The 16,720-nt window shown below is 39.2% G+C and overlaps 2 protein-coding genes across 2 annotated transcripts; both read left to right on the top strand.

The window, feature by feature from the left end:
• The first annotated feature begins 1,541 nt into the window (after positions 1 to 1,541).
• Positions 1,542 to 5,021, top strand: LOC307032318 (cytidine deaminase). Its single transcript, XM_079670200.1, has 5 exons — positions 1,542 to 1,744; positions 1,854 to 1,970; positions 3,453 to 3,564; positions 3,646 to 3,703; positions 4,781 to 5,021. The coding sequence occupies exons 1-5, from the start codon at positions 1,738 to 1,740 to the stop codon at positions 4,892 to 4,894; spliced, it is 408 nt and encodes a 135-aa protein (XP_079526326.1). The 5' UTR covers positions 1,542 to 1,737; the 3' UTR covers positions 4,895 to 5,021.
• Positions 5,022 to 8,765: 3,744 nt separating this feature from the next.
• Positions 8,766 to 12,006, top strand: fis1 (fission, mitochondrial 1). Its single transcript, XM_079670197.1, has 5 exons — positions 8,766 to 8,916; positions 9,923 to 10,055; positions 10,794 to 10,870; positions 11,058 to 11,163; positions 11,263 to 12,006. Exons 1-5 carry the CDS (start codon positions 8,872 to 8,874, stop codon positions 11,361 to 11,363), a joined length of 462 nt encoding a protein of 153 aa, XP_079526323.1. The 5' UTR covers positions 8,766 to 8,871; the 3' UTR covers positions 11,364 to 12,006.
• The last annotated feature ends 4,714 nt before the right edge of the window (positions 12,007 to 16,720 follow it).

The raw sequence follows: 16,720 nt of genomic DNA, 5'->3' as shown, positions 1-16,720 counted from the left end.
CTTAGCTTGAAGTAAGAAAAACGAACCTGTTACCAAACTAGAATGTAATGTCCACAAAGAAACATGTCAGATATTAATCAAGCAAAGAACTGCTTATATAAAATACAATGAGGCTTTTTATTTTTCTTATCAAGAAAATAGAGTTGACTTAGTCGCATTTGGCTTCTTAACTTTTTCTTCCTCACACATTAACTTGTAGTTAATCTGAAATATCTTTATTGCAGGTAATCAGTAGATTCAGGAAGTACAAAACCCCAATAGAGTACTCTTTTTACCGTCATGACATGAGTCACATGACATCCTAACACGAACGTCCTGTTCACTTCTGACCATAGATTGAAACACTTCGTTGTTCCTGTATTTATGACAGTGGTGGTTGGTTGGTATCTGCTCATCTGATCAATGGGACAAACAAGACATCAATTAGATAAGATAGCGGCTATTCTGAAAGTATTGCTTCATCAGGTGGAAGATGTTGAAATATTAAAAGCATTTGCACATTAGCTCCCCCATCTATAGACCACACATTAACAATAAGTGCCATATTCAGGGTTATGTATCCATTAGTGACCTATGTTTGTGTTTGTGACCCATTAAGCTTTAGCAGCTTAGCCGCAGGAGCACCACAAAGTCTGTGTGTCATACTTGAGTATTTCTATTTACTTTATACTTCTACTCCTCTACATTTCTTAAACACTGATAGTTGTACATATAAAAACACATTATATACTATGGTACAACGCAGTAATTTAGTAAGCTACTAACAGTACATTTCAAGAATCTAAATATGGTCCACATCTATCGAAAAAACTACAATACTTTAATGCTCTCTCATGTATAAAAAGAGGATAATATAGCATAATAATACAATAGCCTACTGTGAAAACATCCATTCTGCATAATGAGTATTTTGATACTTAAAGTACACTTAGCATTCATATTATTCTGAAATGGGACAAATTGTTTTTATACTTAAGTAAAGGATGTGAGTACTTTTCCACTACTGCTTATTTGTTTATGTAATGTTGTTTTTTTACTAAATAGTGTGTTATTTTCAGAATCATAATTCATTTAGTACTGATAGGGGCAAAGTAAAACAGTATTAAGTAGAGTAAACATTATTTAGTAAAGTGATATGCATATATTATAACATTAGAATACAAATAAATACACATTTCAAGAATAAAAAAGGAAAGTAGCAGCATTATAAAAAATTTTTTAAATAAGTGAAACAAGTAGAAAGTAATGAAGTAGCTGCAGAATGACAGTAGTAAATACTAGTATAAAGTATATATTGCTCAGTTTTTTGTGACACCATTGTTGTTACAGGTGTTGGATGGGGCAAAATGAATAAGCAGTCAGTTTAAATAAAGGTTATTTGATTTAGCTTGAGCTCCAGCAATGTGGGCTTTGGAGTAGTTTGTTGTTCCCGTGAGTTCAACGACCCCCTTTTTTCTCGCGATAACTTGACAAAACTTGGGTTCCAACCAGGTTCCAACCAAGCCGAACCAATAAGGTTCCAACCTGATTGATGACGTCTCGTTCAGCCAGCCAATAAGGTGAATGTAAACAGTGTGCGTGCAGCTCTCATGAACTCTGCTCTTCTCGCTTCTTTCGGCAACCGTGTTACAGTGAATTTAATGAATTTATAAAACATTAACAGCACTTTTTTCAGCTGTGAAAGGTGACACAGTCCAATTGTGACCTCCTTCAAACTGCACACAGTCTTCTTCTGCAATGTCAGGCAAGTTTATTTAACAAACCTCAGTAAAACTTGACTTTTGATTCAGCTAAATGATAAATGCTAGCTAACCTTGTGTTTTTTAATCATGTTGTGCTTATTCTGTGCGCAGATAAAGTGAAAGAGCTAATTTCAAAGTGCCTGCAGGCCCGGGAAATGGCTTACTGTCCGTACAGCCGCTTCCCTGTCGCTGCCGCCATTTTGACAGCAGATGGCGCTATAATCACAGGTAATAACCATAGAGCAGGGGTGTCAAACCCAAATACACAGTGGGCCAAAATAAAAAATTCGGTACTAGTCGAGGGCCGGACTGGTTCAATGTTTATTGCAAAACGTATTGAAATGAACTTATTGCATATTAAACCTGGAACTAACAAAGCTTAAATTATTGCCGAAAAAAACAACATTAAATAATCAGTTGCATTAATTTCTTATGGCTCTATCTGCAGATTTTCCGGAGTCATTTCTTATGATTACATTAATCCACAGGCCAACAACAGCTTCAAAAATACAATTTCCCTCAAAGAAAACATCAAACCTGTTGCCTCAAGAAAAAAAGTGCAGAAGCAAACATCCATTAAACTCAGTTTGCTACTCTGTGATGCTAGTTCAGATACTTGGCATCTCATCTTGGGTGCAAGTTAATCAATGTTTGGGGTCAGGCTCTGAGCTGAGGAGATCCTCAGGATTGAGTGAAGGTGTGCGTGCAATATACTGGCGGGCCAGATCTAATAGTAATTAGAAATGATCCTGCGGGCCGAAATTAAATCCACCAAGGGCCTGATTTGGCCCTCGGGCCTTGAGTTTGACACATGTGCCTAGTGTATAAAGGTGATAACCATAGACTGTATATATAAGGTGATAACCATAGACTGTATATATAAGGTGATAACCATAGACTGTATATATAAAGATAATAACACATAAGTGCACACATCAGAACTAACTGAGGACTGGAGGTACAATGGTGGAAAGTAACTGCGTACTTAACACAATAACAATAATAGACTAATAAGGTTGCCACAAACTGTGTTTTTCCTGAGAAGCATAATTTTGACTCTCTTTTTAAATTAAACTTTCTCAGCATTAATCTCAAAGCTCTTTAAAGTTTCAAGTAATGTTGGTGTGTTCATTATTTAGTACTTAATGTGTGTTTTTCTTCCTCATTGTTTATGCAGTAGTATGTATGGTTTTCTTATTTTAACATATCGATACTATGCATCTCTTCTCTTACTCCTTCCCTTATTTAATCTACTCTTATCTTATTTTATCTTTTACAGCAAAATTCTGATGGGATTTACAATGTATTGTCATGCCGTACATGAGATTACCTAAAGGAATGTAAAATAGTTAAAAATAGCTCTAGCTCAACCAAATATGAAATGAAGGAGAAAGAGAGAATAATGTATACATGCAAACAACAAAGAATAGTTTTTTCAACTCATAAAAGAATAAATGTATATATAATTAAGAAAAAGCCAAAGAAAACAGCTACATTTGAAAGTCTGTGTGTGTGTGTGTGTGTGTGTGTGTGTGTGTGTGTGTGTGTGTGTGTGTGTGTGTGTGTGTGTGTGTGTGTGTGTGTGTGTGTGTGTGTGTGTGTGTGTGTGTGTGTGTGTGTGTGTGTGTGTGTGTGTGTGTGTGTGTGTGTGTGTGTGTGTGTGTGTGTGTGTGTGTGTGTGTGTGTGTGTGTGTGTGTGTGTGTTCTCAGGCTGTAATGTGGAGAACGCCTCCTACGGTCTGACAGTGTGTGCTGAGCGGACGGCCATCCAGCGGGCCGTGGTGGAAGGATACAGACAGTTCACTGCCATCGCTGTCACATGGTGAGAGACATTTTAATGAATTTGATACATTAAGAGTTTAATACAGCACATGTTATGATGACATTCCTCTCTTCTATGCAGTGATATCAAAGACCGCTTTGTTGGGCCGTGTGGGGCCTGTCGACAGGTTCTTATGGAGGTGAGACACACATACTGTATCTACTCTAAAAACATTACACTTTTTCAAGTTATTTACAATATAATTTTACATATAATATTGTCTAAAATATACATTAAAAGACATTTGTTGGGAAAATATATCTCCCATTCTAGAAAAATAAATATCAATGCGCTATAAACAAGAAAACTTAATTCGGAGAAATATGTGTTTGCATTTGTCAAATGTCAAAATATTTCCAAATCATCTTTAAGGACTGAATTACAGATAAAGATGACTTGATAAAAAGGGGATGTCACATCTGCATTTCACAGGCATGTTAAACATTGATACTAATAACAGCACAGTAAAAAGTAATAGCTTTCTCTTTAAGTAGGCCAGATATGTTCAATAAATAAAGTTAAGGCGGGGTACTGTGTTTTTCCATCAATCATCATACAACTTAAAGTAGTTTAAAGGTGTCGGATGTAGTCATTCAACAACAACGTTTTCTGTGCATCCAATATATTAAAATACATGAATTATGTTTGCGGCATTCAGGTGTTAAAGGTGGGGTAGGTCATTTTGGAGAAACCAGCTCGAGTGCGCTAGAATTTGAAAATACACAGCCGGAAAAAAGCTGCCACTTCCTCACAGAGCCCCTCCTCCAACACACACGAACGCGCACATGACCAATGAGGGCACGAGATAAGTTTGTGCACAGATGGAAGGCTGACAGGCAGATAGGCCATCCAGTTATTTTAGCCGGGCAGGCTCAGATGATTGGTCGTGCTTTTTACAGCACTACGGCTTCCACAGATAAAACATTTTTATGGATTTTTTATCAAAGCACTTCAGATATTCTTTGCTATCGGGATGTTAAGAGCATTCCATGGAATATAACAAAAAGTTTATCTCGGGCCGGTTTCTCAAACTTACCTACCCCACCTTTAAGCTTAAGGAGAGTTAACAGAATGAATAAAAAGTGTAGGTACATTTTGGGTGTCTGTGGCCATCTACAGTATATGAGTTGGGCCTCAGTGTTATATAAATCCGGGCTATGACCTTTAATGTTGTTTCTTTCTCCTTCCCTACTTTGCTTCTCTTTCTCTGTTTCAGTTTGGATCTGACTGGATTGTATACTTGACCAAACCAGATGGATCTTACAAAGAAACCAGCCTCCTTGAACTGTTGCCTCTGGCCTTTTCCCCGGCCGACCTCGCAAAGAACTGATGAAGCCTCGGCAGCAAAGAACTACATTTTTAGTGCCTTATTCGTACTTATTTAGCAGCTATGTCTCTTGAATTATGTTATGGAAACACTGCAATTTAGGAAAAAATAAAACATTTTAACTCCTAAACATGTGTGTGATGATGATGATTTTTAATATGTAGAGGTGTAAGTAAGTAGATTTACTCGTTTAGTGAACGTGTGTCTCTGCTCCGATCAGGAGCTGCAGCACCGCGGCTCCTTCGTACAGAGTGAGTGTGTGTGTGTGTGTGTGTGTGTGTGTGTGTGTGTGTGTGTGTGTGTGTGTGTGTGTGTGTGTGTGTGTGTGTGTGTGTGTGTGTGTGTGTGTGTGTGTGTGTGTGTGTGTGTGTGTGTGTGTGTGTGTGTGTGTGTGTGTGTGTGTGTGTGTGTGTGTGTGTGTGTGTGTGTGTGTGTGTGTGTGTGTGTGTGTGTGTGTGTGTGTGTGTGTCTGTCTGTCTGTCTGTCTGTCTGTCTGTCTGTCTGTCTGTCTGTCTGTCTGTCTGTCTGTCTGTCTGTCTGTCTGTCTGTCTGTCTGTCTGTCTGTCTGTCTGTCTGTCTGTCTGTCTGTCTGTCTGTCTGTCTGTCTGTCTGTCTGTCTGTCTGTCTGTCTGTCTGTCTGTCTGTCTGTCTGTCTGTCTGTCTGTCTGTCTGTCTGTCTGTCTGTCTGTCTGTCTGTCTGTCTGTCTGTCTGTCTGTCTGTCTGTCTGTCTGTCTGTCTGTCTGTCTGTCTGTCTGTCTGTCTGTCTGTCTGTCTGTCTGTCTGTCTGTCTGTCTGTCTGTCTGTCTGTCTGTCTGTCTGTCTGTCTGTCTGTCTGTCTGTCTGTCTGTCTGTCTGTCTGTCTGTCTGTCTGTCTGTCTGTCTGTCTGTCTGTCTGTCTGTCTGTCTGTCTGTCTGTCTGTCTGTCTGTCTGTCTGTCTGTCTGTCTGTCTGTCTGTCTGTCTGTCTGTCTGTCTGTCTGTCTGTCTGTCTGTCTGTCTGTCTGTCTGTCTGTCTGTCTGTCTGTCTGTCTGTCTGTCTGTCTGTCTGTCTGTCTGTCTGTCTGTCTGTCTGTCTGTCTGTCTGTCTGTCTGTCTGTCTGTCTGTCTGTCTGTCTGTCTGTCTGTCTGTCTGTCTGTCTGTCTGTCTGTCTGTCTGTCTGTCTGTCTGTCTGTCTGTCTGTCTGTCTGTCTGTCTGTCTGTCTGTCTGTCTGTCTGTCTGTCTGTCTGTCTGTCTGTCTGTCTGTCTGTCTGTCTGTCTGTCTGTCTGTCTGTCTGTCTGTCTGTCTGTCTGTCTGTCTGTCTGTCTGTCTGTCTGTCTGTCTGTCTGTCTGTCTGTCTGTCTGTCTGTCTGTCTGTCTGTCTGTCTGTCTGTCTGTCTGTCTGTCTGTCTGTCTGTCTGTCTGTCTGTCTGTCTGTCTGTCTGTCTGTCTGTCTGTCTGTCTGTCTGTCTGTCTGTCTGTCTGTCTGTCTGTCTGTCTGTCTGTCTGTCTGTCTGTCTGTCTGTCTGTCTGTCTGTCTGTCTGTCTGTCTGTCTGTCTGTCTGTCTGTCTGTCTGTCTGTCTGTCTGTCTGTCTGTCTGTCTGTCTGTCTGTCTGTCTGTCTGTCTGTCTGTCTGTCTGTCTGTCTGTCTGTCTGTCTGTCTGTCTGTCTGTCTGTCTGTCTGTCTGTCTGTCTGTCTGTCTGTCTGTCTGTGTGTGTGTGTGTGTGTGTGTGTGTGTGTGCAGAGAGTCTGCAGCCCCCGACCCGTCTTGTAACACAGAACCCGGTTCTAACCAATTTGCTGGTATGCCCCCCGGGAAGAAATGTTTGAAAATGTAAAGTAAAATGCTTCAATCTGGTGCACTTTAAGCACCACAGATTACTAGACTAGATCTAGGGGGTACAACTCTAAACACCCATATGAAAAAGACCAGTTTACATTTTAATAACCAAATATGCTAATATAACCAATAACCTAGCCAAAAACAAATAAATGTAACTTATTTGAATTTTGTTGTTCATTTATATCTTATTTTACCTAGTGTAAAGTTTTTTTAACTCTCAAGTTTTAAACGATATTTTTGGTTTACTGTCCTATAATATACATTGAAATGATTTCAAACCTGTTTATCCAAATAATTATAAAGGAGTGCCTTGGAAATATTTGTTTACATAAATTGCATTTATCTCTCTTGCTCGCTCCCACGCCCACTTTGGCTTTGAGCTGCGGACGCCTGATAAGCCAACACCCGCCACTTTCATCACTTACAGCGCCCATCGTACAGGGCAAATGAAAAGTGTAACCGGGGTGAAAAGGGTGTTACATTTACTTAATTATGAATGTTGTTACATCAAGGCCGAAAATTAGGATGAGCGCAAACTGTAAAAAATGTTTTTTACCCTCCCAGAGCTGCCAGCGCAGCGCCCCCCCAGATCTGGTGCCCTAGGCCAGTGTTTTTCAAAGTGGGGGCCCCGACTCTCCGGGGGGCCGCCAGGGGACACCATGGGGGTCACGCAAAGTGATGCTTTGATGCCAATCTTTTAATATTTTTTAAATCACACGACCGCCCTTCAAGCCAATCAGAATCGAGCTGCCACTACTGAGAGTGAAACTGAGAATCTGCTCAGCTTTTGAAGCAAGTGAGAGCTATTGAACATTTCGCTCTGCAGCTGGATGAGAGCACGGATGTAGCAAAGGTCGCAGAATTGCTTGCATACATCAGATTTATTTAAAAAGACAACTTTGTTGAGGAAATATTATTTTGCAAAGCACTGGAAGGTAGGACCACAGGAAGAGACATTTTCCAAGTTTTAGATGAGTACATCATCTCAAATGGACTTGACTGGTCTCGTTGTGTGGGTGTGTGTTCAGATGGGGCAGTGGGGCTATGACAGGCAAAAAAAGCAGAGTGACAGCTTTGATCAGACAGAAGGCCCCAAATGTAGTGGCAACGCATGCATGCTCCATCGCGAGGCACTTGTACACATCATTTAAAAAAAACAATTGCAACAGGGGGGTCCCCGTCATAGGATAATGCTATCTGGGGGTCCTTGGCATGGCAAAGTTTGGGAACCCCTGCCCTAGACGACCGCCTATGCCAAACACCGGCCCTATACACCGCTAAATGTATATCTGCATAAAGCTGAGTTATGATCGGTCATAATAACACAGAATTTGGTGATGATTAAATAGTTTACAGTGAAATGTACTCCCATACTTTTGGCCATACTCACGCAGCCCTACAAATGAATTGATATTTCCACACAAATGTTCTTTAGCAAGTGTGCAGAGCAGTGTTGATTTAAAAAAGCAATTTGAAGTTTGGATATTTGGAAACATTTTTTTGTGTATATATATTAATAATTTAAGATATAAATGAATTCCAGTTTATTTGTAGTAGCCTACTTTCTATTTTTATTGTGAAATTTTGGTGGCATCAATGGCCATCAATGTGTGCATTTGATACAGATAATGGAGCAGTTGCTTTAGTTGCTCCGCCCCCCTCTCGCACCTCCACACAGAGCCCCCCCCCCCCCCCCCCCCCCCCCCCCCACATATCAAATCCCAATTTAACCCCTGATAACATTCACAAGCTACCCTGGAGTTTACAAATTGATCAAAACTAGCTGCACCTTTACCAGCTTTGATAAACACATTAACGCAAGGATAATTATAATCAAAACATATTATATGTATTATTCTGAAATGGACAAATCTGAATAATAGGCTAAGCAGTTTTACTTTTGGTATTTTAAGTATATTTTTATGCTAATACTTTTGTACTTTTACTTAGTAACATTTCGAATGCAGGACATTTATTTGTAATAGAGTATTCCTACTCCCTGGTTCTTCTACTTTTACTTAACATCAAGATTAGTACTTCTTCCACTTCTGGATTATTATGGTTTTATTACTTTAAATAAGATGTTTCTAGAAAGTGAGCTCTAACAGCTGTGTGACGTAGTAAAGTGGGCGGAGTCAAAAGCTGTTTCCGGAAACATGGAGGCTGTAGTGAGCGATGTGGTGGCTCCCGAAGATCTTTTAGTAAGTTGTAAACTCTTTAAACATCTTAATATCATTAAATATAATTATGAAAGCACGGAGGACATTCATGATGTCCTCACAACACATGGTCACTCGTTTAAAGCTGAAACTTTGCTTGTAAATCCACGTTTCGAGAGATACGTTGTCGCGTCACCAGCTAGCTAATGCTAACAGTTATGTTTGACATTTAAAACAAGTCAGTGACATCGTTATTTCTGCTCATATACTTTATGACTCATTCTGGTAACGGTAAGATAATGACATGTGCTTTATTTTTAAACGTAAAGCGCACAGCTATTATTCTTGTGAAATATTACATAATGAGAACAGCCTCTGTCAAAACAAACACAATACATGACGTGATGTTAGCTAAGCAATGTGTTTATGTTCCACTGCCTTTCTACACAGATGATTAAATTAAATACAGTTGTGATGTAACTAAGTACATTTACTCAAGTACTATACTTGGATGTACTTTACTTGAGTTTATTAACATTATCCTACTTCATTTTGTAGGCAAATGTTGTACTTTTTACGATACTACATTAATTTAAAAATATTTATTTACTACCTACTTTGCCTTTTTAGATTAGAAATAAACAATTGAAATCAAATAATACATTATTATATACTGTTATAGTCAAAAGCTACCCAGTAGTAATTAAAATAAACCCCATTTATACCAAGTTTAACATTGAAGTGATGATGGGATTATTGCATTAAAAAATATATAATTCAATCATTTAAAATATATATGGTGCTTAAATGTGCCATAAATCGAGCTTTTACTTTTGGTACTTCAAGCATATTTTGGTGCCAATACTTGTGTACTTTTACTTAAGAGCAATTTTGAATGCAATACTTTTACTTGTAACAGAGTATGTTTACATTGTAGTATTGCTACTTTTACTTGAGTTAGTAATCTGAGTGCTTCTTCCACTAATGATTTAAATATGCAACAAATTCTAATCTGGCGTCGCTTCATTTCTGCTTTGTTTATTGATAGAAGTTCGAGAAGAAGTATAACAGTGAGCTGGTGAAGGGAGCCGTCTCCAGAGAAACTAAGTTTGAGTATGCGTGGTGTCTGATCCGGAGCAAATACACAGACGACATCAAGAAGGGAATTGTGCTCTTGGAAGGTGCGTAAAATATACAGTGGATGTTTAATGCGGATGTTGACGTGTGAATTTAAATAAACTGAATTTATTGGACATGGATCCTTTGAATGCCTGGGCATTAAAATGTGGTAATTTCCTTAACATTTGTAAGAGCCCCATCTGTCAAGTTATTAATACTATACATATATTGTGTATTGTTTATTCACTTTTGAGTGTTACCAGCTTATATAGCAGAACTCATCCATCGCTACACCCCAGCCAGAGCTTTAAGGTCGGCTGACCAGCTGCTGCTGATAATACCCAAGACCAGGCTAAAAACCCGAGGTCACCGAGCCTTCGCAGCGGCTGGCCCCAGGCTCTGGAACATTCTGCCCCTCCATGTGAGGTCGGCCCAGACCCTAGAGGTTTTTAAATCAACACTAAAGACTCACTTCTTCTCCCTGGCCTTCTAGTCAGAGCGGAGCACGATTCCTGAAATTTCCCCATGTTTGATTTTTATATTTGCTGTTGTAATTTATTGTCTTCTGTTTGCGATTGTAGTTATGTGTTACCTATTATTTGCATGTACAGCACTTTGGCTCGACCAAAAATCGTTTTTAAAAATGTGCTATATAAATAAAACCTGATTTGATTACTGACAACATATCATACAGAGGAGATGAGCGGTTTATTCGCAAAATGAGGATTTGTGGTAACATATTAGCGTCCATGTTTTCCTAATTTCATCTGGAATTAATGTTTGCTCTTTTTTTGTCTTAGAACTTGTTCAGAAAGCATCAAAGGACGATTCTCGGGACTTCCTGTTCTACCTTGCAGTGGCCAAATACAGACTCAAAGTAAGTGTGAATACTAGAGTCACAACGATGTTATAACATTATTACATTTGGATATGTATGTTATCGATAGCATTTCTTTCCATTCCCTTTTATTTAAAAAAAAATTAAGATTGTAGTATGCTTACAATATTTATCGCAGCCCTCCCATTTGATCACATCATTTAAAATGTTCACGCTTTTCTTCCAGGAATATGAGAAAGCTCTGAAGTACATCCGAACTCTCCTAAAGAACGAACCGGGGAACAAGCAGGCTCAGGATCTGGAGAAACTCATCGAGAAAGCTTTAAAGAAAGGTACAAACCAATCTCATTCCTATCATATTACCAACATTGATTTCACCCGGTTATTTGAGTCTCAAGCCACAATGCTGACATTCACATGTTGTCATCTAGATGGCTTGGTTGGCATGGCGATCGTCGGGGGGATCAGTCTGGGTGTCGCTGGGCTGGCGGGCCTCATCGGTTTGGCCGTGGCCAAAGGTGCCAAATCCTAACATGGACATGGGACGACGTTTCGTCTTTGTGCTGGACTGACAAATGTACCATTACCTGCATAAAAAAAAAAAAGGTTTATTAATGGAGCTTGGGACGGATGTAACATTTTGGTTTGGTTTGAATAATGCCAGTGAATAACCATATTGTAACAGGGTTGAGATTCACCATACATATGCCATTACTTGTCTGTCTAATCACACCATAGCATGGCACTTTCTTATTATTTGTGTAAATATATTGATGAATGATTATAGTAAAGGTGCAGCTCAATTTTCTGTAAATTCTAATTTAGTTTGCACCAAGTTCACATTTACATTAAGTAAATAATATCTTCCTAAAAGTGCAGTTGTGGCTTTGTAACTGTCTGTACTTGACTCCAAGAATTGTAAAGAAAGTGTTATTGGTGAAGTGGGAGGTGAAGATTGTTATACCAAACAGTGACAGTGCCATAATGCTGGTAGCAGATAAGCCCAGCTGCTGCTGAGGAGGCGAGGAGAGAGGGGTTGATTTTCAGTTCTTCTGAATACTACTTTGAATTAAGGGACGCAACACTCATTGAAGATGGATACCCTTTGCCATTTACCTGGTCTGCATATGAAGAATTGTTTTTCCATCTTGTTTAATAAAATGCTTTTGAACTGAGATTTGGGTCCTCTGGAAATTATTGTCGAGCCTTTCAGAGAGTGCTAATCGCGTCAGAAACAATCAAAAAAAGTGACATACACAGGGTTCCCGCGGGGTCTTAAAAAGTCTTACATTTGATAATCTGAATTTAAGGCCTTAAAAATGTCTTAAATATGACCAAAAAAATAAGAAAGGTCTTAAATATGATTTAGAAGGTCTTAAAAATGATCGGATTTGAAAGGTACTTTTGTGTTGCGATCGCGTCTAAAATGTGTTTTGGGGAAAATGTCCGGGCTGCAAAGTAACCAGTACGGTAATAGCCTTTCAGTTCCCCCCAACAATTTGTTTTGAAATAAATCAACATGGAACCAGTAATCACTGACTTTGTTTCCCCAGGCCTCTTATCGCAAAACACCCAGCTAGTAACCTAGCAACCAAGCTTCAGCTAGCGGCAATAAGAAACTCATGTCTCTTCGAATCTACTTACAAATAAATATGGCGAAGTGTAAGTTCAACCGTATTTGATTGGAAAACATCGAATTTAGTGCTTGGTTGAAACCAGTGGAGGGGAACGTGTTTGAAGGCTGCTGCACCTTTTGCAAAAATAAATCAGCGTTTGTTTTGCTAATGCAGCGTTAGCTAGTTTAGCGTTAGCTAGTGCAGCAGCTCCCGCAACAAACCGGGGGACCTCTGAGCGACGTTTGGGTCTACGTCAACCCTAAAAGCGGAGGTGCTGTAGACGCTAAATACCGTAGCTAAACACCAATCATACAACAGCAATGATGAAAGATTGTAGCCAAGGCAGCAGAGCTCTGAATATAGCTCTTGTTACTCTCTCACACACACACACACACACACACACACACACACACACACACACACACAAATCATAATCACGATTATTTTTGGTCAATAATTGATATCACGATTATTAAATAGGATTATTCATTAACTTTGAAAACATCCACTTATTGAACTTTAAAACAAATAATAATTTGAACATTATCTTTTTAACTGTTGATTACCCTGAACGTATAATTCAACTGAAAAAGCAATACAAAAATTAATTAAATAAATGATATATTTAAATAAATAATATCAAAATAATAAATACCAATAAACAAGATCAACAAATATTTGAACGCACTTCCACAAGCTACTAAACATATATAAATATGATAAATAAATATAAATTAGACTCAAATTAATTAGATTAAATATGTTGTCACTGTCACAACCTAGCAAAGCTAAATAATTGTTTTTTTCGATTATGCTGTTTTTGTAATTGTGGCAGGCCAAAATCGTAGTCGCGATTAAAATACGATTAATTGCACAGCCCGAACACACACAAGCACACAGAGACACACACACACACACTTTTTGGCTAACACAGTTCTGTAATGTTATGCTGTTATGTTCAGTCATTGTTCTTATGTTGAACATTAATACATTTATTTTGTAAGTAATTATGGGACGTATTTCTTCTTTCATAGCAGTTTTCCTTCATACTTTCTTGCCGTGAAATAGGTCTTAAATTCTATTCAAAGTGGTCTTAAAAAGGTCTTAAAAAGTCTTAAATTTGAGTTGGAGAAACCTGCAGGAACCCTGCATACATCACTTTGCTGTCTAGCATTCATTCATGAACGATTCGATCCAAAATAGATGCCAAGTGTTTCAGCACAAAAGTATATAATGTGGGAGCGTTGGCTCAATAACAAAGCATCATATACAAAGTCAAATATCTGTCAAATATGTCACAATGTCTTTTAAATATGTGTAATGCAGTGAAGGGTACAAGGGACATTTGGCACATTCACATTATGGTAGCTTGATAAGATGCTTGTTTTTTTACAACTTTTTTATCTTTTAGTCTTTTTATTACTATTAATTATCTTGTATGTCGGTGATATGATTATTTACCATTCCAGGAGCTGAACATGACATTAGGCTAAGGGGCGGGACATCTCTAAGTGGTTGACCAATCACAACAGAGCCGGCCAGCTAACCAATCAGAGCAGACTAGGCTCTGGTTTCAGACAGAGGGTGAAAAGAGGTGCTGCAGCACAAGTATGAGGAAAATAAAGAGCTTTTTGAACATTAAAGCATGGAGACACGTCCCAATAGAGGCAATAAATACAACTATGGACCTGGAATGAGCGTAATGGGGCCCCTTTAACTGTTACGAAACAGTTTTTTCTATTTATGGGATCGATGTATTAGTCATTTTCAGAAGAATGTATTAATGAAGAAACAAAGTCCAATCCTTTTTTATTACTGTTATTTATTCTCTACTCAAATCACAATGAGGTTTTGGTGTACACTGTCTTTACGGGTAAGATAGGTCGTACATGTTCAAGCAGAAAACGTGCCGGCCTTGTTCACTCCCTGCTGATCATCTTCACATGTTGAACCCCGTATAGATTTGAGCATCTGGCACCGTTTTACGACGGGAAGGCTTATGGAGGTTATCAGTTGTGTGGGGTGTTATCAACCTTGTGGGATGTTACTTATTAACCAACCCCACAGGACCGAAACTCACCAGGGGCAGATCAGTGAATACAATAATCTTCTTTGGTGTGAAAGAGGTGGGTAAACAAAAAGAGGAAAGGGTGGGTAAATGTCCCCAAATATGAATCTAATATCCAAATAGATGAGGAGAGAATAACCAAAGCTGTAATCGTCCCATGTCTCATCCCTTGTGCTGTTTTAACACAGTTTAACGTCAATGATTCATTGAAAGCCAGTGTAATTCACATCAGCTTCAGTGAGTTTGAGTTATGAGGGCCAATGTTCATCACAAGGCTGAGAGATATTAATGTGTAATCACCGTAAAGAAGGGGAATACGTCTGGGAACACGGTGTCTTCTTTCAACTACACCCTGTACTGTTACTTTGGATGTCATCACACAGTTACACACTGTTACTGTATAATCCATAATATTACTGCAGGCAGTGACGGACATACAGGCCGACAGTCATTTTCATCATTTTATGTGAAGTTAAAGTTTAATGGGTTCATGGCTTTTTATTATTGCCTTCTTTCTTTTTATTGAGCTGATCGTATTCTTGGATAGTTTGAAGAGCAGTCCATTGACGACAGAACTAACCATGTATAGGGATAGTATAAAACTTGAAGTGGAAAAAAATAGGCTATTATGTGTTCTTGAAGTTTCATAGACAAAGACAATAGGACTGTTACCACATTTTAGTATAAAAAAGATGGTGGTTCAATCAGATTTATTACACGGTTTAGTTGAGCACGTGACACGTTGTTAATCCAGAACAGACCGCTGTCAATGATTTATTGACCGTTGTTAAGGATGCTTACATCTGCAGAAAGAAGTTCGGTCGGTTTAACTGTATACATTTTGGCCGAAAAGCAACAACAACAAAAATCTTGGCGTCGGGCTCCTGATCAGCCTGTCGGATGTTCTTTTCCCCATAATGACCGGGTCGCTGCACATTATCCCTTACTTGATTGAACGTTACTTGCTGTAATAAATTGCCCAGCAACCGTCATCATTCAAATCTTGCTGCATTATGATTGGTGAAAGGAGTATAATGCATTACATTGTTTTTAAATAAACTCCACCCTCTTCTGACCGCCCAGTGAAAACAACACAGAAATTCCCAGAAATCTCTCGTTTGAAACAACCAAAAATGTAAAATGGCTTAAGAAATGTGTTCATGTTGGACCCCATGCTAATAGTAATGTGTCTATTTATGAACATGTGTTTTTAAAGCACATTTTAACTTGTATTACTCTTTATTTCCAACAAAATAACCTTTATGTAACAATACCCTATTATATGGTCATTTGCATGTGGATTTATTTATCGATAATATAGGTAAGTTCTTTAACCCTTCTCTTGCATTTCGGGTCAAAAGTGACCGAATGACTTTTATTTTAAGCATAAATATTGTGTTTTTCATCCAATTGCCTCTTATGTTATCCTCCACACTAGGCCTCTGAACATATACACTTGATGATCACCACTTGCATTGAATTTTGAGTGATTTATTCAACAGTGAAACACCCATGACGTTTTCGGTCAGATTTGACCGCCATAGAAATTGAATGGGTATGAGTGTATTATGTTCATCCTGCAGATGGAAAACATCTATACACACACACACACACACACGCACACGCACACACACACACGCACGCACGCACACGCACACACACACACACACGCACACACACACACGTTACGGGAACTTCTCCCTTTCTCGCGCTGTATGATACAATGTATCATACCTTCTCACAGGTGCAAGCTCTGTGCCCCTCGAGAAACACAAACCTCTCACTTTCTCACGCTAAATGCGCCTCCCTTACTGGCTCTCAACTCAAGCAGTTATATTTGTGCCTTGCTCACATTTGACTCATTGACACAATGAGCAGGCAGCCGATTAGGCGATTTTCTGTACGAGAGGCTCTGGACACATTTTTGAACCAGATGAAGAGGAGATTGAACCAGATGAAGAGGAGATAGAGGAAGATGTCTCAGAAATGGATGACAACAGCGATCCAGACTATGAGCCTACAACAGACCAGGAAGAGGCCCCTGAGATAGAGGCCCCTAAGGGAGAGGCCCCTGAGATAGAAGCCCCTGAGGGAGAGGAGCCTGCGGTGACATTCCACAATTTTTGCATTGCCAACTATGTGCGTGAACACACGTGAACACACGTGAACACACACACACACACACACACACACACACACACACAC

The sequence above is a fragment of the Notothenia rossii genome, assembly GCF_949606895.1.
Source record: "Notothenia rossii genome assembly, chromosome: 3".
NCBI classification, from domain to species: Eukaryota; Metazoa; Chordata; class Actinopteri; order Perciformes; family Nototheniidae; genus Notothenia; species Notothenia rossii.
The sequence above is the reverse complement of the archived record's forward strand: the minus strand, read 5'-3'. Positions and strand labels throughout refer to the sequence as shown.